This window comes from Cololabis saira, chromosome 3 (genome assembly GCF_033807715.1).
Source record: "Cololabis saira isolate AMF1-May2022 chromosome 3, fColSai1.1, whole genome shotgun sequence".
NCBI lineage: Eukaryota > Metazoa > Chordata > Actinopteri > Beloniformes > Belonidae > Cololabis > Cololabis saira.
The window spans coordinates 28409137-28435615 of NC_084589.1; the positions used below are offsets into that span (position 1 = coordinate 28409137).

At 39.5% G+C, this 26479-nt stretch overlaps 1 protein-coding gene across 1 annotated transcript in view; it reads left to right on the forward strand.

Moving 5' to 3' along the window:
* ephb6 (eph receptor B6) overlaps positions 1-23234 on the forward strand; it is a 45560-nt gene extending 22326 nt beyond the window's left edge. Inside the window, exons 6-19 of the mRNA XM_061717045.1 lie at positions 11888-12043; positions 12475-12746; positions 13190-13271; positions 13928-14052; positions 14169-14331; positions 16456-16570; positions 16657-16712; positions 17846-17962; positions 18047-18294; positions 18401-18619; positions 18709-18858; positions 21275-21459; positions 21571-21729; positions 21816-23234. Coding sequence (XP_061573029.1) covers positions 11888-12043; positions 12475-12746; positions 13190-13271; positions 13928-14052; positions 14169-14331; positions 16456-16570; positions 16657-16712; positions 17846-17962; positions 18047-18294; positions 18401-18619; positions 18709-18858; positions 21275-21459; positions 21571-21729; positions 21816-21921 — 2153 coding nt within the window. The 3' untranslated portion in view covers positions 21922-23234. The remainder of the gene's footprint in view (positions 1-11887; positions 12044-12474; positions 12747-13189; positions 13272-13927; positions 14053-14168; positions 14332-16455; positions 16571-16656; positions 16713-17845; positions 17963-18046; positions 18295-18400; positions 18620-18708; positions 18859-21274; positions 21460-21570; positions 21730-21815) is intronic.
* The last annotated feature ends 3245 nt before the right edge of the window (positions 23235-26479 follow it).

The following is a 26479-nucleotide window of genomic DNA, read 5'->3' on the forward strand; positions in this document are numbered from 1 at the left end:
TGGTCTGCCATGGTCCTGCAGACTATTCTGTTGCTTTTACCTCCTCATACAGACTTTTGTGCTGGTTGTTTCTGGTCGTGGTACTGATGGAGGAAAGAACAGAATGATGATTTTTTTTTTCCTTTTTAAGCAGAACTTGAAAGCCTAAAGAGATGCACGAGCCAACTATTATCCATGCCAGTAAATCTGAACAGTCCTTGAACACTTATTATCTTCTTAAATTCACACTACCAAGGTCTTCCAATAACGCCAGAGCCAGCTTCTTTACAAACAACCATTAAGCAATGTCCCAATTATTTATAACAACTGCAATTAAATAGGAATGAATTAAAAAAAACTAATGATATGAAACAGAAACTGACAGAAATTACTTTCATAGAGTTCTATTGAAATGATCCGTTTTTTTAAGTTAAATTCTGGTGCTTGTTTTCATCTTTTTTGTTAGGTATTGAGAATAACAGGCTTAAAGTGCTTAAAGCACGCACTTCCCTCAGAAATACCGGTGTGCGTATCGTAAAAGGTGTCCTCGTGGTTTATTTGTGTTGCCATAAACAGCATCTTGCTACTGTTGTTTATAGAGATTTATAAATATCTGCAAAAACATAGATTGTTCAAACTTAGTCTGTGAGCCTTGTTGGAGTTTTGTACAACACTTATCCAAGAGATGCTTTTGTTCTTTTGGCCAAATTCTGTCTCTTTGTGAACACAAAGTTGTTTTTTTAAAAGTTAAAAACTGTAATTTATACAAATTAAAGCACATATTGCTGACCTCTCCAGCACCACATTAATACATCGTTTAACTCTCATATTTCAAACTCCATCCAGAAAAGTGTATGTTTATTTAAACTGTATGATGCTCTGATACGATACACAATGCCATTTTTATTGATTTGATAAACTTCAGTCAGAGTGGCACGAGACTGCCTTTACAAGTCTGTTCTGTTCTTTACAAGTAAACGGACGCTGTGTTGTGGTGTCGCCATTCAAACGTCTCTATAACTCAGGAGTTCATTTGAGCCGAGATGTCCAAAGATATCCACCAGCAGTCAGTCAACTGTTTGGATCAATCCTAACCTCCTGTCACTTTTGTTCTTGGTATTTCCTGAGATGTGGAGCATCTGGATCGATACTGAAAGGGGCCACTGTCGCTCCGATGCTCTGCTGTGTTTGACGTTGAGTGCAGAAGGAATTGAGGGCAGGCGGGTCATGGTGGGATGAAATGAGGAGACGGAGTATCCTATCCGTAACGTCTGTAATTGCTAGAGCTCTGGAAAAAAAACTTCTGAACATAAAAAATATATATATTATATTATATTAATGGCATAAAGAAAGAGGAGATGCATAAAAAAGTATGCAACAAAGAGCTGAGCAGATACCACTGAGGTCAGGAATTACAAGATGTAGAACATTAAAGTAGGACCGAAAAAGACTATGAAGAGACGTCCAGAAGGACGGTAAGAGTTATAAGAAGAGAGCAGGAGGAGGGAGAGAAGAAGAGAGGGAGAGAACCATAGTGAGAGAGATTTGACACATTTAGGTCATGACGATGTAATGGCCACTCGTCTGTGAACAAGTGACAGGAACCGCAGGGGGAGAGGGGGGAGAGCTGAGGGAAAAATAGAGAGACGGGGGAGAGTGAAAGACAGGGGGATGCAAGTTAATGACTTGAAGAACTGAGCGGCCAAAAAGATTTTTGAGGGTGCAAGAAGAGTGGAGCGTCTGTGCGACTCTCTTTGTGTAAATGTTTCAGTACGCTCAGGTCTGTATTCCTGCAGCGCTGATGTTCACTGTGTGCAGACACACTCAAAAGCTGCAGTCTCTCAGGAATTTCAGTGGGCATAATTGCTGAAGTCTAACTAATGGCAGCAGTTAATCCCTCAATCCTGCCAAGACAACTGTGAAACGCATTAATTTTGCTTTACATCTGCACTCAGCCTGCCTCTTGTGTTTCTCTGCACTTGATTGATATCTACTGACAAATCACTGCTCAGAGATGCTCAACAGCCACAGAGAAAACTTCTAGCCACTGTCTATGAGTGATCCAACACGTTGCTGCCCACGCTGCTCTGGCATTTTGTTCCAACTCTCATTTGATTACGTAGTTGTTTATCACTTCACTAACTAATGATGTGTATTGGCACTGCTACATCGATGTTCCCCCGGCTCCCTGGAAACGTAGAGAAAAGAGGAAGATGGTTAACTGGTAATGCAGTCATCACCGATTACTAACACCAGTTTCCTCCTTGTTCCCAAACTTCCTCAACTTGCATATTTGGTTTTTGTTTGAGTTGAGCAACAAAGACATTTGGGAAAATATTCATCCTCAAAAGAACGTCGTACACATGTAAACTGGATTGTACAGATTTTATTACACAAGCATAAATAAATAAAAACACTATGTTGCATTTGCAGAATGCTGAGGAAAAGACACATTTGGAGTTTCTCAGTGACCACGACTAAAATTAAATACTGGGAAATGTATTTGAACACCATCATTTTAGACCATCAGTCCATCATTTTAGGATTATTATTTATCATGATTGTATTCCTGTCCATTATAATTGGGCATATTTTAGATTAAAAAATGGTGTGTGAAGCAGAGTTATTTACATAATGACAGTTTCTTTTGATTAAAAAAACTGTATTTAATGGTTAGGGTTATATGTAATATGAATGAAAGTAAGTTTAACATCCTAATAAGAATAGCTGTGCAAACCCTTATCTGCACCTTTATCTGTACTAAACCAGGCTCACTTCAGTGCATGAACAGAGCACAGGAACATAATGCATTCATTGCTTAAAAAAAAAAAAACTTAAACAGTTGTGTTATCACACAACTGTTTATACAGGAAACAGCCATGCATAGCAAGGAGCTGACAGAGAAGTGTGACATTGAGCAGTTGGGAAACAGTGAAGTGAGGACTTAAATATGGAGGCAGGAGGATAGGAGTCAATGAAATTGAAGCCTTTGCTCATAAACTTACCTAAGGCGTTGCCGTGGCGGAAACAGTTACAGCCCTGACATGGAGACGGTTATGTGGCAGTCAAAAAAGGATGTCAAGGAGTATAATTACTGGAGAAGGAAATGATTAATGCAAGACATGTGTGGCAATAAGCAATTGACACCTGTTGTGAAGTTGAACAAAACTAAACAGAAACATGGAAAATGAGCAATAGATGTAAAATTAAACCCAACAACACCAGGATAACTGAACAAAAATGAACATTGAAAATCCTAGACTACTGTATGAAAGAAAGGTATTTTAAGATAATTGAAAGTAAAAGACAATTATAATGTGTGTTTTCATTTTAAAATAGTTTCCCTTCTGCAGTAGAGTAAGATGTCCCGTAAAGAAGATCATGTGTTTTAAATGAAATGCATGAAATGACTTTCAGAAACTTAAAAAATGCTCATGAGAAAAAGTGTACCAGCTCCTGTTCATCTGTGAGATATGCGATTACTCTGGTTTCAGACTCACAACAAACACCAGTTGGATTGATGAGACATTGAGAATCCAAGTGAAACATTGCATACTTACAAAAACACAGCCAGCATCTTGGCAAACAGACATTCAAGGATGAATCCTAAATTATTCATAAAGCTGTTTATCAAAAAGTCCTTTTAAAGAACATCCAGCGTCTGTGTGATCAGTTTGACATTCAGAATTAAGTTCTGGTCATAAACCTGTCTTCAGTGTTTTTAAAAAATGATGAGAGCAGAGATGGATGATTGCAAGTGTCTGTTGTTGTTTGTTTTTTTTCGTGCCTCTGCCAGACAACGTACGGATGAGTTTCTCTTTTGACATTTGCCTCTCACGACGAGGGAGGAGAGCGAGCACAGGCAGACTGAGCGTATGACACGATTGCACCTGTTCAACCGAACATGAAACAGTCCCTTAATATTTGGACTTCCTAAGCTGGTCCTGCAGTTGTCTGAGGTTTGAATCCCTTTAAGCCGCTGTCGAAGATTTGGGACGAAGATTAGTGTCAAATGCTCAAAATGAGCCCTCAAGTTCAGTTGATGCCTTGGTCATTTTTCAGAGCGGCGTGTGACTTTGCCCTGACAGAGAAGTGTTGCATGTGTCAGATTTTTCTGATTTGTAAAGTGGAGCTCCCAGCAACTTTAATCATCTTGACCGTGCATCCTTGAAGTGAACAGAGTTGGGAAACGACAACATCTGGTCAGAGAAGGAGGTTAGCGTATGCTAAGATTAACGAGTGTCTTTTTCCTGTCTAAAACAGAAACTTTTGATATATTACTTTTTCACCATTTGCAGATGTTCTTTCTTTTAATTAATCATTATTATTACTTACCAGATTTATTAGCGGTGTAGACATTCTTTGCTTTTCTAGTCTATTAATAAAGGTCACAAAGCAGTTCAGTGAAATAATCAGTGACGTAAATGATCAATGGTGACTTTTGGCTGGAGTGCTGCAGGATGTTGCCAGGCAGAGATGATGGATCAGCTTGAACACACACAGCCATAGCAAATCAATTACATTTGGAGGGTTTTATTGAGCATGTTGGAAGTTCACAGCAAGTCCTGTAATGATTACTCATTTCTGTCATGAGTCCTAATTCTAACCAAATGCAATTGTTAATGCTGCCTTATGGAAAACACAACAAAATCAGGGTAATGATTTATTACAGTGTGAGGTGAGTGCGGGGTCAGAGTGTATGTTTAAAACACTGTCTTTACTGACATTTTTGAGACTTTGCAATTGAGAAAACACAAAAAGGCTCTGCGGATACTTTCCGTGCAATCCCAATGTGGATTTATTGTTTGTTGGTAAAAAATATATACTCTTTTATGTGCTTCTTTTTTTCTTCCCTGCTACTGAAGGAAGTGTAGGAAGCCAGCATGTAATTATGGAGGCTGAATGGAGCCATCAAACAACCGGCATAAACTTAATCAGCGAATAACTTTCAGCATTTGGCAGTTTAGCGTCCTCGTGTTACAACTTTACTACTTTATGAGGAATTACTGTGGAGCAAATATGCCTTTTTGAACGGTGTAAGTTCAGTTAGATTTCCCAGAAAACTTTTACATTTGTAATATATAATATAAAGTTTAGCTTTTTTGCCTTTTTAATGTGTCTATTCATAAAAAGGTGTTTTATAATGGGAGCTTTTTTTGTGCTGACTCAATTTTTTCAACCATTAGACAGTCACAATTCCCATTTCTTACTTACCTAATTTCTTTTAAGGACTTTATTATTTTATCACTAGTAATCTGATGTCAGGAGAAAGTACACTCACCAGCTTCTTCATTACGTAGATATGCCAGCTGTACCTAATGAAGTGGCCAGTGAGTTTTTACGCCCAAACTAATACTGAATTGTCAAGTCACAGATTTCTATGATCTTTAGGAGATTTTAACAAACAGGCATTTCTTGTCATGATCATGAGCCACATTAAATGCAGCAGGGGCTACCACTGACTTGTAGACTGCAGTTTGAGACTTGTTTTTTTTTTTTTTGTATAAAAAATGTCCATCGTAGAATCTGATCAACGTTGTGTTATTATGAACCAATGTTTGGGCTAAATATTCAGCACATCCTGCTGGGTTAAATGAACCATAAATGTAGCTGTGTTCGATTAGCTCAGCATGTGTTGAAATCAGTAGTTACCCTGCGGTGTACGCTTGAGTTTGTGTTTTTAATTTATAAGTAGACAAAACTGAAAATTAAATGGTCAAATCACCAAGGACTCAAATGGCAGTTGGTGCGTGCCGTCTCCAAGCGAGCTGGGAAAAAAATGGACAAACAGACTCCTGAACAGCCTTTCCCCAAAGCAATCCAATCTCTCAACAAACATTCCTCATAGTGTCTCCCTCACCACCCTACCTCATCCCTTGTGCAGTATCTATATTTTTCTTCTGTCTGTTTATATGTTTGTATTCTGTGCAGTATTTTTGTTTAATTTTCTTATGTATAATAATATATTTTTTACACTATTTTTAATTTTAGTTTCTATGAATCACATGCTTATTATTTTAATTGAGAGCATCAGAGTCTCACTGTATCACTGGATATAATGACAATACATTCATTCATTCATTCAAATAAATTGATTCATTAATTTATTAATTATAAAAGAAAATCAACACCTTACTCACACCTCTAAGATAAATATATGACCTAATCCACAATCATTCCTAATTAATCTCTGAACAAACTTAACACTCCTGCATGTTTTTGTAGGGTGTTAGCTCTCAGGAACATTGCAACGATAGCCAAAGGCTTCATTTAAGTGTATTTCTAGATGATATCGCACATGAATAGCAGAGAATTTTGGGAGCGGACAATTTGGTCTGTACTTTTTCCACAATTGCTGCTTGCCCTGCACATAACAGCAGGAGACTTTTTGCTTGAAATGCACTTTCACCGCTGAAAACGCCTGGGGCAAAAACACAAGAGAGTCTGTCTGGAGCTGTGGAGGCCACGGTTTTGTTTCGAGCATGCTGTGAATGTGTAGATGCCAGCATTTATTTGAACATGTCAATTATCAGTTATTGCAAGGAACAAAATATTTTTTAGATAACCTAAATATCCGCCCAAAAGAGTATGAAGCAGCAATTTTTACCAGCACAGTCAGTTGCAGTAAACAGACACTATCTCACTCTCCAATCTCTTGGAGATGAGACCTAGGGGCCGCCTGGAAAATCAACAAGTCCGAAACAAATGCTAAGGACATTTGCGTTCTCACATGCCACCCTCAGAGAACATATCTAGAAAATTTCAGGACTGTGGAGCATGTGTGAAATTGGCTTCAGAGACGCTCAGACAAAACAGTATTTGAACTCCAGAGCATCACCACATATGAAACATATTTTTCTCCATGAACGTGTGTAAATAAATATTTAAAAGCAGATTCAACTACATAATGCCATTGTAAAAATATCAGTCATCTCTGTTTATTCTAAGTGTAATTTCTTTTGTCTGTTTAAAGCACTGAATCTCCCTGGCGACTCTACAATGCCCTGCACTAATCACGTTACAGAATGGATTGTATTAAGCGTTATCTTAATGATATAGCATTTATTTCATTCATACTGTGCTTATCTAACAGGGACTAAAGCAGCATGCAAAAACTATCACGTGCACACTGAAGTGTGGACTCTAAAAAGTTTAATGAGCCAAGGTTTTCACTAAGTATCCCTGAGAAAGAGCAGGTCCTGAACAATTAGGGGCAATTTCCAGTGGGATTGCTATTATTCAGTCTGTTGGCAACGATAAGTCTTTCAACCCTTTCGGGAAATGTAAGGATTTATGTAACACATTAATTTGAGTAATTGAAGTAATTAATCAAAATACAGAATGCAAAAGGGAGCTGAAATTATTTATTTTATCTGTCTGAATAAACAGCATTGGCTTAAATAAAGCAGCTACTTTTACGAGATAATTCAGCAAAGAATGACTATTGTATGCTTTCATAGAAGTGTCCGATATTAGAGTACGTATTATTCACCGCGTATCCGTGTGACAAGAAACAAGGAAAACGAAGGCTGGCGAGACAAAGTTAAAGGCCTCGTCTGCAGCCATCTCTCCTGCTGTGTGGCTGCATCTGCGACTGAGCTTATGTGTTTTTGTGTGTTTGTGTTTTTGCGTGTCAGAGAAAAAGAAAAAGAGAGATTACGCTGGGAGCCAAAAGAGGGAATGAGTGCATGAAAGAGGGAGAGAAAGAGAGAGAGAAATTGGGTCAGCGATGTACATGGAGATGTATTATGTTGAGATCAAATTACTCACCTCACTGCTATCTTTTTTTTTTTCTTTTTCCAGTCTATGTTTATCTTTGTGGAAGATCCTTTCCGTTTCTAAATTCCCTTTTAGCATTTGTCAAGTTAAACCCTTTTTTCTTGCCTGTCTAACAATCTTTAACATCTTCTGTTCTTCCTGGTTTTTTTCTGCTTAAATCACAGGTTCATTGCAAAATTATGATCATTATCATAGCAAATGGAAACAACCATCAAATAGAATAGAATTTTTTTAAATGAATTTTCATGCAATGGTTTCTGCTCTTTCTGAAGAGATACTGTAGGACCTACAGCTGCTATTTTTACCCTGATACACTTCTCATGTTTGTCAAATAAATCTGTATCTGAGTTACTCCTCTGTGCTCTGTGAAGTAAAGGCATTGGTGTTTGTGGTCATAATGGCGATGAACTGTCTGCCTCGCGGTTTGTGAAACAGGGACGGACAGATAGAGCCGTGGGGAGGTGGGGGTTGCAGTTCAGGCAAGAGGGCAGAGGGCTTGCTCTCTCATTGGCTGATGTAATCAGGTGGATATGAAGAGGAGGAGGAGGAGGAGGAGGAGGAGGAGGAGGAGGAGGAGGAGGAGGGGGGTTGAGTCATTCCCGAAGCTCGCTATGGCAGTGATGTGAGGCTTTGAAAGTCATGTTTCATGTCAGAGCCGTACAAGAACACATCTAGTAATGTACTGCTGGCACATAAATGATAGAGAAAGCTTTAATCCTGTCGCTTTCTCTGTTCTCAGTCTGTTTTTCCTTTTTCCTTTCCTTTATTTTAAACCAGAGCTCATATGCATAATCCTACCAGTTCATCCTACATCTGTCTTTGCCCATGCATCTCCACGTCCACCTTCTCCCTTCAGCCATCACTCAGCACCCGTTCCCCTTCTCCATCTCCTTTTTCCCTCTTCACACCTGTTTGAAAAGCAGAGTGAGCTCTCAGACACAAGTGAGAACACTGAAAGCCTTTTAACTGTTTATTCCTCTCTTCTTTCACATCTTGGCTTCTTATTTTCTCCTCCCACACTGCTCTCAACACCGTCAAGTGCGCACACATGCGAACACACACTCATTCAGCACGTCCAGCTGAAGACACGCTCCGTGTTCTCGCCAAGGTTATATATAACAGGTCAGAGGTTCACTTCCACTGACCACAAGGTCCAGACATCCCCTTGCATCCTCTAGCTCAGAGAGCACTTAAGGCTGTTTAAAAACCTATGAGAGGTGCGCAATTTACATACTCAAAGTTACAGGAAGGCTTTTCCCATATGGGAGTGAGCAAACGCTGCATTCAGCTTACAGACAAAGTGACCCCATTTTGAACGATGCAACCTTTAGAGGACTCTGCTTTGGATGCTCACACGCACGCCTGTACGCACGCACGAACGCACACACACGACCACACGCAGAGTGTGAAAATGGCAGTGAACCAACCTGGAGGCTGTACATTCTGGATGCTTATAATCCCGCTCAGATCGAGCCCTCCCGCTTCTGGCAGGCTGCAGCACGAGGTCACATGATGTCAGTCACCTCGACCTCAGCCGTCATGCCGTTGACGGTAACAACTGGCACCTTTCAAATATGTTCCACCCTTAAACACATCAGGTCAGGACTAAAGCCTGCAGCCTCAAACATTATGTTTTCATGTGTGTGTCTGTCAGGAAATAATTGATTTTTACATTTCCATTAAATCATGTTCGAAGTTCCATACTATAAATCATTTACAGTATAAACTAAGGAAGTAGCTCTATCTATCTATCTATCTATCTATCTATCTATCTATCTATCTATCTATCTATCTATCTATCTATCTATCTATCTATCTATCTATCTATCTATCTATCTATCTATCTATCTATCTATCTATCTATCTATCTATCTATCTATCTATCTATCTATCTATCTATCTATCTATCTATCTATCTATCTATATTATATTATATTATATTATATTATATTATAATACAAACATACAAAAACACACATATATACAATATATACAACTCCAAGAAGGAAAAAGGACATTTGAAAATCAAAGTGTTTAAACCCAGCAGCATGTCTAAATTTATGAACATTATTGTCAAAAACTAAACTAAAATATACTATTGAAATAATATATATTTTTATTGATATATTTATCTTATTGAATATTAGTTTGGGCTTTTTTTTACACAATTGTTTTTATTGCATCTTTTTTTCTGTTGTGTGTATCTAACATTTTTAAATAATGAAAATCTTTTCAATGCAAATCTTTCGATGCAATCGTTGCAGAAGGAAATCTCAAGTTCAGCGTGAATTAATAACTCCTGACTTTCACATTTTTTACATCCTGAACTTTTTCCCCAAGTGGTTTGTTCATGCAAAATTTATTTTACGATTTGAAGAATATTTTATTTATAGGGCTATTTGATTCATAAAAAATAGATTATTGTTGACTGTGGATCCTCATTTATGGATTTGTAAAAAGAAATATTCAAGCTCTCCCTTGTAAAAAAAAATACACTGTTGTGTAAAATCTTCCTTGCATATAAGATTAAAAGATAAAATTATATATATACAGTATGTTGGTATTGTAAACATTTTTTTTGTAATTAATTTATAGCATAGTGCCATGCATGTCCTGGTTTATGGTTTCTGACTCTTCTTCTGATTTAATTGGCTTTTTTTTTGGTGTTTTATGTTCAGATTGAAGTGAGTTTAATTTTGTTTCTTGTGTTTGTGTCACAACACAGATTTTAGTAGATTGCCTCACACCTGTGTTTCATTTGTCATTACCATTCCCAAACATATACGAGCAGGTTTTCTTTGATTGTGGCTAAATGATCATCTTCTCCATGTTTATTTCTGCCTTGCGTCACCCTGCCTGTGTTGATTCAACCTGTTCTTACACACGGCCCTGCAGCAATTTATGTTTAATGCTTTTGTTTATTTAAACCTTTGTTCATTTAATCCTGCCGTCCTTGTGTCTGCGTTTGGTCCTCTTCTACCTACCCGACTACTTGACAGTTCGGTAGTTCTTGAATTTTCAGCTGGATCTAATGTTTGAATTGACTTCCAGACAAAACTAATAAGATTCACGTGAAAGGAAGAAAAATCATGACTGAAATTTAATGTTCCGACAAGGTTTAAAATGTTTCTCAGGAATTGTAATTCTAGATGTTAACATAAAAGCTGTATCAATAAGGCAAACCAGCTGAACTGCTTTGCCAGACTGCATTTGAAATCTTCCTTTACTTGTGGCTGCTCCACGCTGACATGGGAAGCATCCTCTGGAAATGCAGTAGACGTAAATGATAGAGTAGTAAATCACAGTGAATCGACTACTGGCATGAACTTTTGAACCAAAAGGAGCCACAAACCAAGCCAAAATGGACTCTTAACTCCAAACCAGAACCCCAAACCAGTTGTTGCTGGTTTTGTCCTGAACACAACCCACCAAGGCAATAATAAGAGACATGAAAGTATATAGTGACTTCTGAGTTGAGCCTGAGAGGGATTATTTCAAGGCTGTCCGTTCCAAAAATGGCTTGATGTGGGTTCGAACTTCTGGAAAAAATGAAAACAAACAACAACAACAAAAAAGCAATTTTTTTCTCCTTAATCTTTATCTCTTGCATTCAGATGTCCAACTATGAATATATTCTGTGACCACAAATCTAAAATTAGTTTTAAAGTTGGCAAAAAAATCTAATCTAAAGGCTGTGTCCTCAAATATTCAACTGTAGTCATTGAAATCATGATATTCAGACTTTTCAGTGGCATTAACCCACATCAGTAGCTCACTGACCACTCGGCAAGGATGAAGCTGTTTAAAGGTCCACAAAAAAACTGCGTAAAAGAACCAAAGAAAATTTGTTTCATTGCACACTTTCAAATCTCTTCAAGCTGCAAACTTTACTGTCTCTTATGTTTTACCTGAAATTATACTTTAATGATATATCTAAGCTTTTATTTATCTTTTTATTTATGAAAAATCAAAAACTTTTGGCTTGTTCAGGTGTGTAATTTATGAAAATAACTCTTGCGTGCTGGAGCTTAGAAATCCTGCAGGCTGATGAGAATCAGTGATCACTTTTATTATATGATTCTGCATTGCAAATATATTCATCTTTGTGCGTGTGTGTGTGTCTTTACAGCTTGTCCTGTGGGCTACTTTAAGCCTGTTTCTGGCTCCGTTCCCTGCACTGTGTGTCCACCCAACAGCAGAACCAGCCAGGAGGGATCAAGTGTGTGCGAGTGTCGCAGCAGCTTTTATCGGGCAGCCAATGATGCCAACTCCTCTGCCTGCACAAGTGAGCTTTGTGTATTAATTTGTTTATGCCTGGCTCTCTGGGACGTATGCAGGAGGCCTCAGTGGAGTCGTTCATCACTGACTCTGAGGACCCAAATACAGTCTCTGAACAAAATCCTTTTTCTGAAATGGAAAATGTAATCTTTAAATTGCACTGACAGAAAAAAAAGTTAAGTATTAAGTTTCTGTGGTCACTTACTCAAATTGCCTCACTGCCAAACTATTTTATGTTCTTTCCATCACTTTACTGGGATAAATGACTTTGTCAGCACGCAACTTCTCTCATATATTTTAAACTTTCCAGCAGATGTTTCAATCAAAGTCTCCACCGTTTATGTGTTACTGTTCAATTCAATAATATTGTATTAATCCCCAAAGAGAAATGACATGTTAAACCCCTCCCACTCACTTGATCTCTCTGTTTCTCCTCAGCTCCTCCATCTGCTCCGGTCTCTGTGAGCTGGGAGTACGAGAGCGGCGATGGTGGGGTCTCCTTAAGGTGGCGGCCTCCAGTGGACATGGGAGGTCGCAATGACGTGTCTTATGGCGTGGTGTGTCGCATCTGCCCCTCGCCCACCTTCACCAACCCGGCAACGTGCTCCTGGTGTGGAGAGGGCGTCACCTTCAGCCCCTCCCAGACCAACCTGAAACAAACCAAAGTCACCCTCAACAACTTGCTGACCCGGGTCACTTATCTCATGCAGGTGCTGTGGAAAAAATAGGAAAACTCTCCCCAAAAACTAACCCTAATGAGAAAGGATGGTCTTCTTATGAGCAGGATTTGCATTAACGAGTAACATGAACTTCACATCTTGCTGTTTTGGCTTTCTGCTTTGTAGAAGTTATGTTTAATTGGTATTTTTTAAGTCGTGTGTGTGTGTGTGTGTGAATGACGAGGCATTTTCATTAGGCCGATGAGGCAGACCCACTCTGCTGTGGCCACATCAGCACATACACACATTTATTATTTAGCTCAACGAACCCATAGCTAATTTCTTATTCAGAATGGCCGCATTGCCATTTGCTAATATGCGTTGGCCTGTGGTGAGGAATGCTCGGTGCTCGTTTCTGTTTCTCATGCATTGCATGAATGTTGGTGTAAAAATCTCCTGAACGTCACTTTTTTTGGTCTTCTGTACATTAACAGGTGCAAGCCATGAATGAGGTGTCAGCCCTGAGTCCATTTCCAGCTCGATACACAAGCATCAACTTCACGACCAGTCAGTCTGGTGAGAACGGCACACGGAGCATGTTAAAGATTAGATGAAAGTTTGAATGTTTGTCTGGGTACTGTGTATGAGTCTGTGTGGGAGATATTTTTTGTTTAGTTTGTTTTCCCGGTCCCCCTCTCTTGTGGTCTCTCTCTCTCTCTCTCTCTCTCTCTCTCTCTCTGCTCCATCTTTTCTTGTTCCCGCTCTCTGGACAGGAGGTTGCTCGAGGTTACAGTATCCTGTCAGATCTCATTATATTCACTGTATAGGAAGAAAAGGACAAATGAAAGATGGGAAGACAAAGAGGCAGACAGATGAAAGAAAAATGAGCGGGTAGAGGAGAGAAGAATGGGGCATTGTGCAAATTAAGTGCACCATTAAATGGTGTTCCAAGAAATGCCGTTTAATTAATTAGTTTAAATAATTCAAAACTGATAGTATATGCTCTCAGAGTTTATTGATTAAAAGAGCATAATCTTATCTTTAACCGGACTCTCCAACCAACAAAGTGACTGTAACTAGATCCTGGCACTCAATTTAAAAACTCCACTTTCAAGCGTCTGAACGCTGGCCCTGCAGGTTCTGTGATACTGCCCCCAGGTGGTTGCTATGCCATCAGTACATCTCCCTTGTTAAATATCTGTGGATGATCCGCCATCTCTTGTCTATCCCAGTTCCAAGCACGGTTCCCATGATGCACCAGCTGAGCCGTGCCCCAGACTCCATCACTCTGTCATGGCCTCAGCCGGACCGGCCCAACGGGGACATCCTGGAGTATCAAATCAGATACTATGACAAGGCGTGTACACACTTACAAACACACACACACACCCTTTACCTTCAATATTTGTCACGTTTTTAATGGGTAAAAATCACCATATATGTAACTAGAGTGTGTTGATGTGTTTCCTGTAGGGTTCAGACGTTGACAGTGCGTTGACTGTGTACAGTGAGACCAACACGGTGACCATCACCTCGCTGATTCCAGGCTCCATTTACGCCTTTCAGATCCGAGCTCGAAATGAACGAGGCTACGGCCCCTACAGCAACACTATCTACTTCACTACGCTGCCTCTGGGTACAGCACTCAACGATCAAAATATCAATGAAACTGCTGTTTGGCAAAGTGCAATAATACATAACTGAAGTGAAGAATATTACCTAGGGGCTTGATAATATAAATAATAAAAATTGACTACTGAGAGTACAGCTATAATGAAATATCAGGACCGTTAGCTCACTTTGTGAATAACAAACTGAGTCCTTGGGATGACTCAGTTGCTTAAAGAATATTATTCATGATAATAAAATCCTCTCAATATTATTTTTTTAGCTTGGTTAAAAAAAGATAACAGATTAACTAGTTTTGTTAGGATACCTCAGGCACTAAAGAATCATTAGCAGGAGCCAGCAATGAAGTCAAAATCTGATACATAATCAGCTATGAGTAATATTTATTATTCATTTCATTATTCATTTTTATTTATTTTGTTTAGCCTTTTTGAAAAATTAGGCATACAGTTGAAACTGTTACCTTGGAGGCAAGCTCCTTTTCTGAGTTTCATTTGGAAGTGGATTTCCATACAGAGTTGTAACTCAACAAAGCCATTCATTTTGACTCCTTTCTTTGTCCCAGTACACACACATGTGAAGTTAATCAATTTACTGACATGTGCGTCAGACTGCACAGTACAGTACGTGGCAATGCAGTGTGCTTTCAGCTTTGTTGGCGTTGGGCTTTTCCAGTTGACCTATAACATCACACGCCCAAACAGCAGATAAATCTTTAGCTTGTGGGAGCAAACTGGAAAAATGTGGAGCACATCAGACTTACTGTACAGCTCTGGGTATTTTGAATGTCCCGTTGACTTTAGAAAAAAAAACGGGGGTGAGGAATTGTGGACTATACACAAAGCGTGTGGGCCAGTTTCCGTCTAGCTGAATGTTTACATCAGTGCGGACCCGATCCAGTTCCTCAGGGCCACTGCTAGATGTTTCCGTGCTCTCACGCGCCTAATTGAGACGAATGGATCACCATCAGCTTGTCATTGAGTTCTGCAGAAGTCTCTTGATCATGCATTAACTTTAACCAGGAGTGGTGGAGTAGGAAAACATCTTAAACATACAGAGTAAAGGGATGTAAAGACAAGGATTAAGGGGACACTGGTTTGCATGCAGGGATTAGCTTGACTTTAACAGCATTAGCTGAATGTACAGTATTAGTCCAACTGTGAGGACTTTGGCCTAATTCGATTTCAATAATCTGATTTTCTTTTATTTTTTTCCTTATGTAAAACGTAAATGCACTTATCTTTGTGTAAAATGTATAGCAAAATGTTTTGCTGATGCTTTGGTTCATCCATTCAGTATAGTACTGATAACAAATTTAAATTTATGTCCCGTGAAAGCAGATTTTGGTGATGGAGGTCACCCGCTTTAACTGACTTCTGACTTAACTGGGTCTAAATCAATGAAACCATCAACTTTCAATCTAGATTTCAGATGTAGGACAAAACTTCTTTTATTCATGTGGACACAGAAAAAATTGCAGGTGATTATAGTTATATAGTATTTCGTAAAAGACAATATGTGATTGTAAACTTTAACAGAAAAAAGAGACTGTACTTTGAAATCTAAATGCTTTGGTTTGGGGAGTTCCACGCATGAGTGTCAAGCGTGAGGTCTTAGTTTTTAATTCCCACCGATCTCTATTTTCTCAACTACGTATGAAATCTCTTTCCAGCTTCCAGTGACTAGTTGTTTGGATTTGACCATTAAAAACTACCACCTTAGGATTTTGGCGACAAGAATAGTTTTTTGTTACTGTTAGGAAAATGTCATGGCTCATTAAAACAGACAAGATAAGATGACCTTGTTGCATCAGCCCACATTTAGATTAAAAGAATAAAAACAATAAAAGACAATGATCTGAAAGCCCCTTAAAAGACCAGACAAAAAAAACATTAGATGGTCATGATAAGATGTGAATGTGATGTTAATGTGAATAAAGTTAACGTACATTTGTTGTCATTTGCTCCATAATGTGAAATTAAAACTAAAGAAAAAAACAAACATTTAAAAAACATTGCACTCTGCTACCACTGTTTTTTGTTACATAATTGTTGCAAAACAGCTGAAGACGTTAAGATATAGATATGTTGAGTTTATGTTGCTGATGACCGTCTTGATGACTCTCCCACAGAAGAGCACTCACAGCAGATCCAGAATCGCCTTCCTCTGCTGGTGGGCTCGGTGATGGGTGGGGCAGCGTTCCTGCTTGTGGTGGCAGCCATTGTTGTTGTGTTTGTGTTTCGCAGGTAAACATGCAGCATGCGTGTACTAATGTATTCACTGCACTCTTTTAAACTTGTGTAAATTCACACACTTTTCTTTCGCACGGCAGCAAGAGGAGAGAGAGTCCTTACAGCGACCGGCTTCAGAGGTACATCAGTAACAGGGGTGAGTAAAGAGATACATAAATGCATAATGTAACTGCATGAGAAGATTTTCAATAAGTATAAAAGCCAATAATAAATGCAAAAAGAAATGTTAAAAGACATTTGCAGATGGCAGTACTTAAAACAGTTCAGTATTAACAGCATTTTTTTTACAGAATACATGTTTGAAGTACTACTGCCGAAGTAATTTTTAGTCTAAACAATACTAACTTCATTTTTATTTTCTAAATGGCCACACATTTGACCTAAAATAATACAGAACTGTTTCATTTTATTTCTTGTAATTTGTTTTTGATACATTTCTTTATTCCAGAGGGTGTTCTGTTTGACCGTGTGCATGCAGAGAGAGAAGGACTCATTAATGATTGATTGATTACAGAGTGATCTTCGAGACCCTCTGGCTATTTATGGGAAATGTTATAATTTATCTAGAAATGTACACAAAAGCAGCCTAAAAGAGAAATGAAATATAATAGGAAATGATCAGAGATGTAAAGCATGCAACATTGGGCTGGAAAACATTCACAAAGAGATTCAATGTTATCATAATAAGACAAGAAAAAACATGAAGTGATGAAAACTGCTACTTTGAGTCCTAACAACATGTCCAAAATTTAGACAAATAAGATGCCACATGAACAAATCAAAAACAAAATTAGCAAAATGTTTCATGAAACAACCGTAATTACAGAAAAATAGATACTGAATGGCTACAAATAGATGCAAAACGAAATGAAATAAAGTGTGATGCACCATTATCAGAGAGAGAAAAATGGACCTCAAAACAAACAGAAATAGACATGAAATTTCCAAATTTGTAGAAAAGAAGCGTTTAAAGAGACACCCCTTGTGCAATATGACACCAAAATTGCAAAACAACCACACATTGTATTAGCATGGTGTGTTTTATCTCTTCCAATAATGTACTTTTGTTCTTCTCTTATTCAATCAAGGGTCATTTATATTCCCTTTGTTTTATATCTCATACATGCCTCAATATTTTCTGAATAGATGAAAATGATATATTTCTTGTTTGGCATACGTCAGTTACTGTTTTATCGCTATGGTGTGTGGTGAAAAATGAGGGCTGCAAAAGCCTGTATTCTGATCTAAGCAACTGCTTTCTACTTCAAGGTGGTGTAAAGTATTATGTGGATCCATCTACCTATGAGGACCCCAGTGAGGCAGTTAAAGAATTTGCCCGTGAGATCGATCCCACTCACCTGAAGATTGAGGAGGTGATCGGTGCAGGTATGATCTCCTTTCTCTTAGACCTGTGTCACTCGACAAATGTGTACAACTGTGTAAATGTAATCTACTTCCTGTAAACTCCAGCCCAGTTTGGTGAGGTTTCCCGAGGCCGTTACCGTCCGGTGGGCCGCAGGGAGGTGCTGGTTGCCGTGAAGACTCTGCGCTGGGGGGCGTCTGACAGAGAAAGAGGGATGTTCCTAAGTGAAGCCGGAGTCCTGGGGCAGTTTGATCATCCTAACGTGCTCAAGTTGGAGGGTGTTGTCACCCGTATCCCTCCAGAGAGGATCATCACAGAGTTCATGGAGAACGGGCCTCTTGATGGCTTCCTCAGGGTGAGAAAACATTTTATTGATTGGCATGTTGTTGGGGAGTGCACCATGTGAGGTCTCTTTTGAGCGCAAACGTTCTGCTCTGCTTGCTTTGTCCTTCCATCTACAGGAGAACGAAGGCCAGTTCAGCATCCTCCAGCTTGTCGGAATGCTCAGGGGAGTTGGTGCAGGGATGCGGTACCTCTCTGAGAGAAATTTCGTCCATCGAGATTTGGCAGCCAGAAATGTGTTGGTCAACTCCAACCTGGTCTGCAAAGTGTCTGACTTTGGTCTCTCCAGACTCATGAGGGGCCTGGACCACAACATACCTACATACACTGCTTCTTTGGTGCGTTCTTAGATGTGGAGTTCCTTTTGATTTGGTTTCTTTGTCTGTCAGAGGTAAATATGTCAATATTTTCTACTGTCCTCCACCAGGGCAGTAAGATTCCTGTCAGGTGGACAGCACCGGAAGCTTTTCAACATCGCAAGTTCAGCTCAGCCAGCGATGTCTGGAGCTTTGGCATTCTGATGTGGGAAGTGATGTCCTACGGTGAGCGCCCTTACTGGGACATGAGCAATCAAGAGGTAAGAAAAAAAAAGTATCTGAGCACAATCACTTGGTGAAGACATTTCATTTCATATGCTAAAGTTTAGGCGTCTTTATGAATGTATATAAAGCATGATAGCATAACACTATAGACTTTACTCTGCCAAAAACAGTTCTTTTTCCCAGTTAGTGCAGTTCGCTTCATCTGGTGTGAACACAGCAGGCCAAAGATGCCAGACCCCAAATGAGGTTTTCTCAGTCCCAAATCAACAGGTGCACTCTGGTGCAGTCCTGACAGAAAGTGTGTTGGACCAAAACAGGAACAAACACCTAAAATTGCGTAACTTGGGGCTGTAAATTACGTTTGTTTCCCTCTTTGGGATTAACACTGTGTTGAGAATTTATTTGTTACAAGACATTGTTATAGAGGAATAAATAAGTTAAAATATAAGTTAAATGGGAAGCAGACCTGGAATGCTCATATGAGGACAAGGATTGGTACACTCTTTTAGAAAAAACACACACTATGTTAATATCCACCAAACACAGACAAATTCAATTCAATATTTTACATCAAATTTACTACACTCCCTACAAATTAAATAAATTTAATGGTGCGGTCTCTGCCATGTGCCAAAGATGCAAAATAAATACTGGAAATCTGCTCCATATGCTCTGGAACTGTCCGATTATAGATGCTTTCTGGAAATACGTCATTAAAACAATTTCTGACATTTCAAAATCCCATATTCTTGATCCTAAAGTTTGGATACTGGGAGATATTAGTTCATTAAATATGACCTATCATAAAAAGTATTTCATTCTGCTTGCAGGCACCGCAGCAAAAAATTGTATTTTAAAAAACTGGAAATCGGAAAACCCCCCAGGACCCAAACAGTGGATCAATGAACTTGGATCATATTGTACTCTAGAAAAGATATTGTATTCCGTTAGAAAAAAAACCAGAGACTTTGACCTTATTTGGGGACCTTTTTTGGATTTTTTGCTTTTAACGGACTAATGATCTGAATCTACCATGTTGATGAATGTGTTTACACAGGACTTGATTATTTAATTTATTATTCATTTTTGTTCTAGTATTGATAGACATATGTAAAATTATTTTGAATGATGTAATCTATTGACCATATGAGGGAGGGAAGGGGAGAGGGGTGTGTTGGTTTTTTTATTTTTATTTTATTTTTATTTTTTTTTATTTATTTATTTTTTTTATATATATTTTTTAATTTTTTTTAATTATTATTATTATTTATTTATTTTGGTTTAATTAATGTTATGAAAGGTAAAAAAAAAAAAAAAAAAAAAAGGGGGGAGAGATATTGATAATTATATTGTTATTGTAAATATTATTTCTTTTTTTTGCTATGCCCTCAATAAACATATCTATACAAAAAAAAAATATTAGTTAACATTAATATTAAGACAGGCAGTTCATGTGATACGGGATTAAAATCCAACTGAATTCATTTATTTGTAGGCACATTAAAAAGGATCTTCACTACCCATGATGCTCTATGAGCAGGAAGGTGGACACGAGGTGATAACGTGATGTTGTTTTGGGCAGACATGTTTTAGCCTGCTATGAACCAGCACCTGCTGTATATGTTTCTCCCTTTTTTTGTTTACTAACTTAAGTATGTTTGCACTGAAGGAACATCTCGCTTCGTCATTTTTAGTCTGTAAATTAAATCTACAATACACTGAGTTAAATCAAGTAGGTCACAGTTATGTATGATTAATCCAGGAAACCTCTTTTACTGTTTTGTTATTTTCTTCATTTTCAAACTGTAATTACATGGAAACTGTCATGAATATCAATATACATTTTAAAGTGATAAATATGATTTTTTTTAAATCACTGGGCTGACAACTACTCTGCATTTAAACAAGTAAACTGAAACAAATACTAAACTGCATATTTGACGCCTCAGGATATTCTCGTTGTTTACATGTTTTTGTTGCCAGAAACATCTGATCATTAAGCTTTAGGGATGTTCTTGAACGGTTTGAAGTAACGCTTTTATTTTTGCTTCGATTTTTGTTTTGTTTGAAAAGAAGCCAAACCAAATCTATCAAGCGATCCGGACAACAGCTAGAGATGTAAGAGCACCCTTAAATGAAATTCCTGAAGAAACCTGGTGGCCTTGAGATCAAGGCATCCATTCAGTCGAGGAGCTTTTGTTGCGTCTCCCAATCCTCATTACATGAACAGCTTTCTGATTGTATCATGAGATAGACTCCAGTAAAACTTCCACCGTGCTACAGCATTAGCATATTTGAATAATAAACTTCGTACTTCTCTTTTTTCTTTTTTTCTTGTCTTTTTTGCAAAACACTTACTGATCAGTGACCTTCTCTGGAAACCAGTCAAGCAAGACTTCTCACACAATCCCCTCCTCCTTATGCCTCATGCTTTCCTCTCTGTGTCTGCAGGTGATGAAGGCAGTAGCAGATCAGTATCGCCTCCCTCCCCCCCACAACTGCCCCCCTACTCTCCACTCTCTGATGCTTCAGTGTTGGCAGGCCGAGCGAGCGGACCGGCCAGGCTTCGACTCAGTCCTGTCCTCTTTGGATCGACTAATCAGACACCCTGCCTCTCTCAAGGCCGAGCCAACTCGGTGAGCAGGGCACTTCTGCCAAAGACAACTGCAGAGCACATGGCAGGCAGCAGGTGATGGACGGTCCGACTCATTAACGGAATGTCATTCTCTCATTTTTGACATTTACAGGAGCAGCTCGCAGCCGCTGCTCAGCCCCACCCCGACAGACTTGTCATCAGTGACGACAGTCAGTGATTGGCTGAAGGCCCTGAAGATGGAGAGATATCAGGATGAATTTGATCGAGCGCACATGGACACGTTAGACACAGTCAGCGGACTTACTATGGAGTGAGTATTAATATTTTTATCGTAACATCCCAGATCTGCTTAAAAACAACCCCAACATCCACGTTATTGTCTGAACTCTCAACCAGAGATGTGCAGAACCTCGGCGTGAATCTGCTGGGACACCAGAGGAAGATCGTGAATGCAGCCCAGCAGCTCAGAACCCATCTGTCTCAGGGGCATGTGGAGGTCTGAAGTCCACCCTCAGCACAACCTGTCACATGGGTTTCTTAAGTTTTCATGTTCCTCTGCTTGTTGCGCCTGGTTTCTGCAACACTTTTAATTTGATGGAGCACCTTTGAACTGCACATTCAAGAATCAATGGAACCAGCGAGAGGTACCGCTCTGGAACGGTAAATCCCATTAAACTCAAACACAACAGCCAGAAGGCGTGAAAAACAAGGCTCACAGCCAATGATTCAACACTCATGACAGAAGAGAGAGCTGCAGCCCAGATCGAAGGACGCTTTAAGTTTCTGGGAAGGAGGACTAAGAGATTTTTGTCGCGTTCATTTCACAATATTTCACATTATTTTTGCTTGCCCTCTTCTGTCCTTAACTTTCAGCGATGCCATTCCTCAAACTCTCCACTGTTCTCCGTCGCTGAAACCTGTCAATGTCCCCATGCTCACCAAGTTTGATAAAAGTTTAAAAGTTTCTTTGTTTAAATACTCAAGGAAATCTTTCCTCACAAAGAATTGCGTGAAGACAATCAAAGCCTTCCTTGTAATATTTTTGTGTTATTTGTAAAGTTAATACACTTCCTCTCTGTCTAAACTGCCAAACCATGAATGGTGGTCTAATGAAGTCCCACCATTTGATTTCTGAAAAATGTATAGTTTGTTTAATGTCATGGAAAAATGACCAGAAATCACCAGTCGAACGTCAGTGAAGCAAGTCCCTTATTTTGAACATCAATAATTGCTATGAAAATAGGAGATTTCACCAAAAGGTTGTTTTTTTTTTACTTAACTTTAAGCCATGTTTTGTCTTCTCTTTAAAAGACATATCCAGACTCTGCAAACAGCCATGTTTGTGCAAGTCACTCACTGTAGAGCTCCTCAGTGACAGCTCTTACTGTAAAATTTCACCTCAGCTGCAAACACAAGCAGTGAAAGCAGAAGCCAGCAGCACCCACTTCTACATGTACATTTCACACTTCACCTCTTTTTGTTTGACTGCCTGAGTAAAGACACTGAGTCATCAAAGCGTTGTGAATGTGTGAAATGGAAAAAACGGTCAAATCTGATCTGATTTATGCTTGAGAGAAGGAAGCGAAATACCTTGTAAGTATGTAACCGTGTGTCTGTGGCGAGTGTGCGCACGGTAAATGATGCTGGATATAAGCGTGTGTGTGTGTGTGTGTGTGTGTGTGTGTGTGTGTGTGTGTGTGTGTGTGTGTGTGTGTGTGTGTGTTTGAGTGTGTCAGGCTACACACAATACTAGTTGTTTACTTGTGTGAGTGTTCACCAATATTCTGTAATTGTCCAAATTTGTAAAATAAATATGATTTTATTTAAAAAAGAGAAAAGGCAAATCACTGTTGTTTTTCTAACCGGCATTTTTTCTAGTAATTAGTGTTCATTCCTTTTTCTAGAAATGTATGATTCTGTGTAAAATAAATGAAAAAATGGTATTTTTAACAGTATATTTATTTAAGAGTATTACAAAGAAAGCATAAAAGATGATTTAGCAGAGAAATTGTAATGTAATTTGTTTAAAAATGTGGGGCAGCAACATCCATCCATCCATTCTCTATACCTGCTTTATCCTTTGCAGGGTCACGGGGGTCTGCTGGAGCCTCTCCCAGCTCATTACAGGCGAGAGGCAGGGGTTCACCCTGGACAGATGGGGCAGCAACATACTTTCATCACCTTTTGTTGCCCCGTTGTTTAAAGACATGTTGTTGTTGATAAGACATATTTTTGACGCCATATAGATTATGTTTTGAAAATGTGCAAGAACAAGATGAATGTTTGAAAGGCTACAACCAAAATGCGCAGCGTTTTTTTCTGACATCCACACATCAAAAACTCCCTCTCCCTGACTCGGGCCTGCAGAGCATGAGCTACCAACAAGAGAGAGACTGACTGCAAACGAGAAATGAGTCAGGGTTCTCCTCGTTTTACATCTCTGTGACAAAGCATCAAAGCACCTCAACCATATGTAATATGTGAAAAGCCTAAAACATGATCCCATGAGTAACAGAAACACGGCCACTGTTGCCATCAAGGATATGCAACACTCTTGTTTTTAGCGCCTGAGCACCAAGGGGGGCGAGGACCCTATAAAGACATTTATAGCGAGGACCCTATTTTTCACAGTTTATTATTATTATTATTATTATTATTATTATTATTATTATTATTATTATTATTATTATTATTATTATTATTATTATTATTATTATTATTATTATTATTATTATTATTATTATTATAATATTCCCAAGAAGAAAAGTGTTGCATATCTTATTTTATCTGTAATGTTTATTAATATCAGGGCCGGAGCATCAAGGGTTCGAGGACCCTATTGAAATCACACTGTTTATTATTATCATTATTACGCCACTTTCCATGCTCACAGATGTTTAAAACATTTAAATGAACATAAAAAAATTGCAGTCCTTCACACACAGAATCAATGTTGGGGTCATTACATTTCTAAGGTTTTGTCCGTTGGCGACACTCAGTGGCGATGCAGTGAAGTCCAACACATGAGGAAACATGACATCAACAATAAGTTCACTACCGCACATGAAGGGCATGACACTCCCCAAATCACCACATATGTTACACATGAGTCGAATTGCTACAATTTCACAATTAACCACATGGTCTGAACATATAACCCGCAAATCACAATGGCAGCCTTAGAGTGTTCGGGGACCACAATTATTTTTTTGGCCCATGATGACGACTGGCTGTTCAGCCGTTTCAGATTTCCAAGAGCCACACTTGGTTTCCTGGCAACGGGGTCCTTCCAAAGGGAGTTGGCAGACCAGTCAGGAATCAGTTTGCATTGAGCTGTGCGATGCCAGCTGTATGGGATGGGATCATCGGCATGTTCACCAGTTATCTGAGGTTCCCATATGATGCACTTGACCCCGCAAACATAAAAACACAATTTGCAGCGATTACTTGTTTTACTAATGTAATCAGTGAGATTGACTGCACACACATTGCCACAAAGGTCCCATCTGTGCATGAATTTGCATACATAAATGGGAAGAATTTTCATTCAATTGGTGTGCAAATCTTATGTGACTCACAAATGCGCCTGTTGTGGTAAGGTGGGCTGGATCATCCCACGACTCCTACATCCTCAGCAGCAGCATGGTGGGGATGAAGCTCCGAGGAGGTGATGTACATGATGGGTGACTTCTCTGTAAGCGTGTTTAAAATGGAGGCTATAAAGCCACTTTACCTTTCATTAATCTGTATATGCACAATAACCCCATTGGTAGCAGCGGCTATCCACTGAAAAGGTGGCTGTTGACCCCCCTCGCCAACCCCCAGACTCCCCAAGAGTGCAGATGCAACCACACTCATTCCAGCACTAGAGCAAGTGGGCAGTTAAAATGTCAGTGGCGCTGTCTGGACAGTACTGGGGGGACACTGCCCTGCCCCCTGACAAGGTGTGTCGCATTGTGATGGCATGTGCTGTCTGTTGCACTGGGTGAAGTTGAAGAAGTGCTAAACAACCCTTAGCCACCACCACTCTGTGAGCAACCCCATCCAGCTCCCATTTGGGCCCGACAATGTGTAATTGAGACAATATAAATGGCAAATGGAGACGAGGTTCATTTTTTAACAATATCCTTTCATGTTTGACATATGTTGATGAGTGCGTCAGTGATGTGTTTTAAGTTGGCATTGATTTCAGCAAGTGACTGAATTATGTTTTCTTGGGATCCCAGAACAGCCTGGATCAATACTCGGCTGGTCAGCCGGACTTTAGGGCCAGAGCCACTGGTGGCGCAGGGTTCTTCACTGGCTTCCTGTTCAATTTAATAATGATTTTAAAATCCTATTGATCACCTTCAAAGCATTAGATGGTCTCACATACCCCTTTTACACCAAGCTGGTTCCAGGGCTGGTGCTAGTGCTGGTGCTAGAGCCGGTTCGCGGTTGGTTCTAAGTAAGAACCGTTTGCTTTTACACAGCTGGTGTTGGCCTGCAGCTGGCCAGAGAGCCACGTCATCACGTTACTGTATACGTTACCACCACGCCCCCTCGTTTTCATCCCTACCCTGATCAGGAAGCAGAGAGCCAAAAGCTGTTTTAATTTCAGCTGTAGCGCTGTTAATATGGCACTTTATTAAGTTTTAATATTTTTTCAGGTAAATTAACCTTTAAGATCCCCTACCTGGGCTCAGTTTATCCAAATAACGCCTGTTAAGAAATTTGCTCTGAAAATTTCGGAATTTCTGGCTGACTGCCGGCTCCGGAGCTGATTTATGGTTCCGCGTTAAATCGACGCAGAGCCTACGGCGTAGGGTACGGCGTAGGGTACGGCGTACGGCGCCCGTCGCCGTAGGCTCTCCGTTGGTGTAACGCGGAACCAGAGCCGCGGGCTGGGAATTTTTATTAAATAAATGGATCGAGCGTTGAAGACGGTGGTTAAGTTAGCAGACTCTTTTATTATGACATCCATTTATTTAATAAAAATTCCCGGCCCGCGGGGACGGGCTGGGAGCGGGCTCGGACGCGAGCTGCGCTCCATCGGCGGGCACGGAGCCCGCCGACGTTAC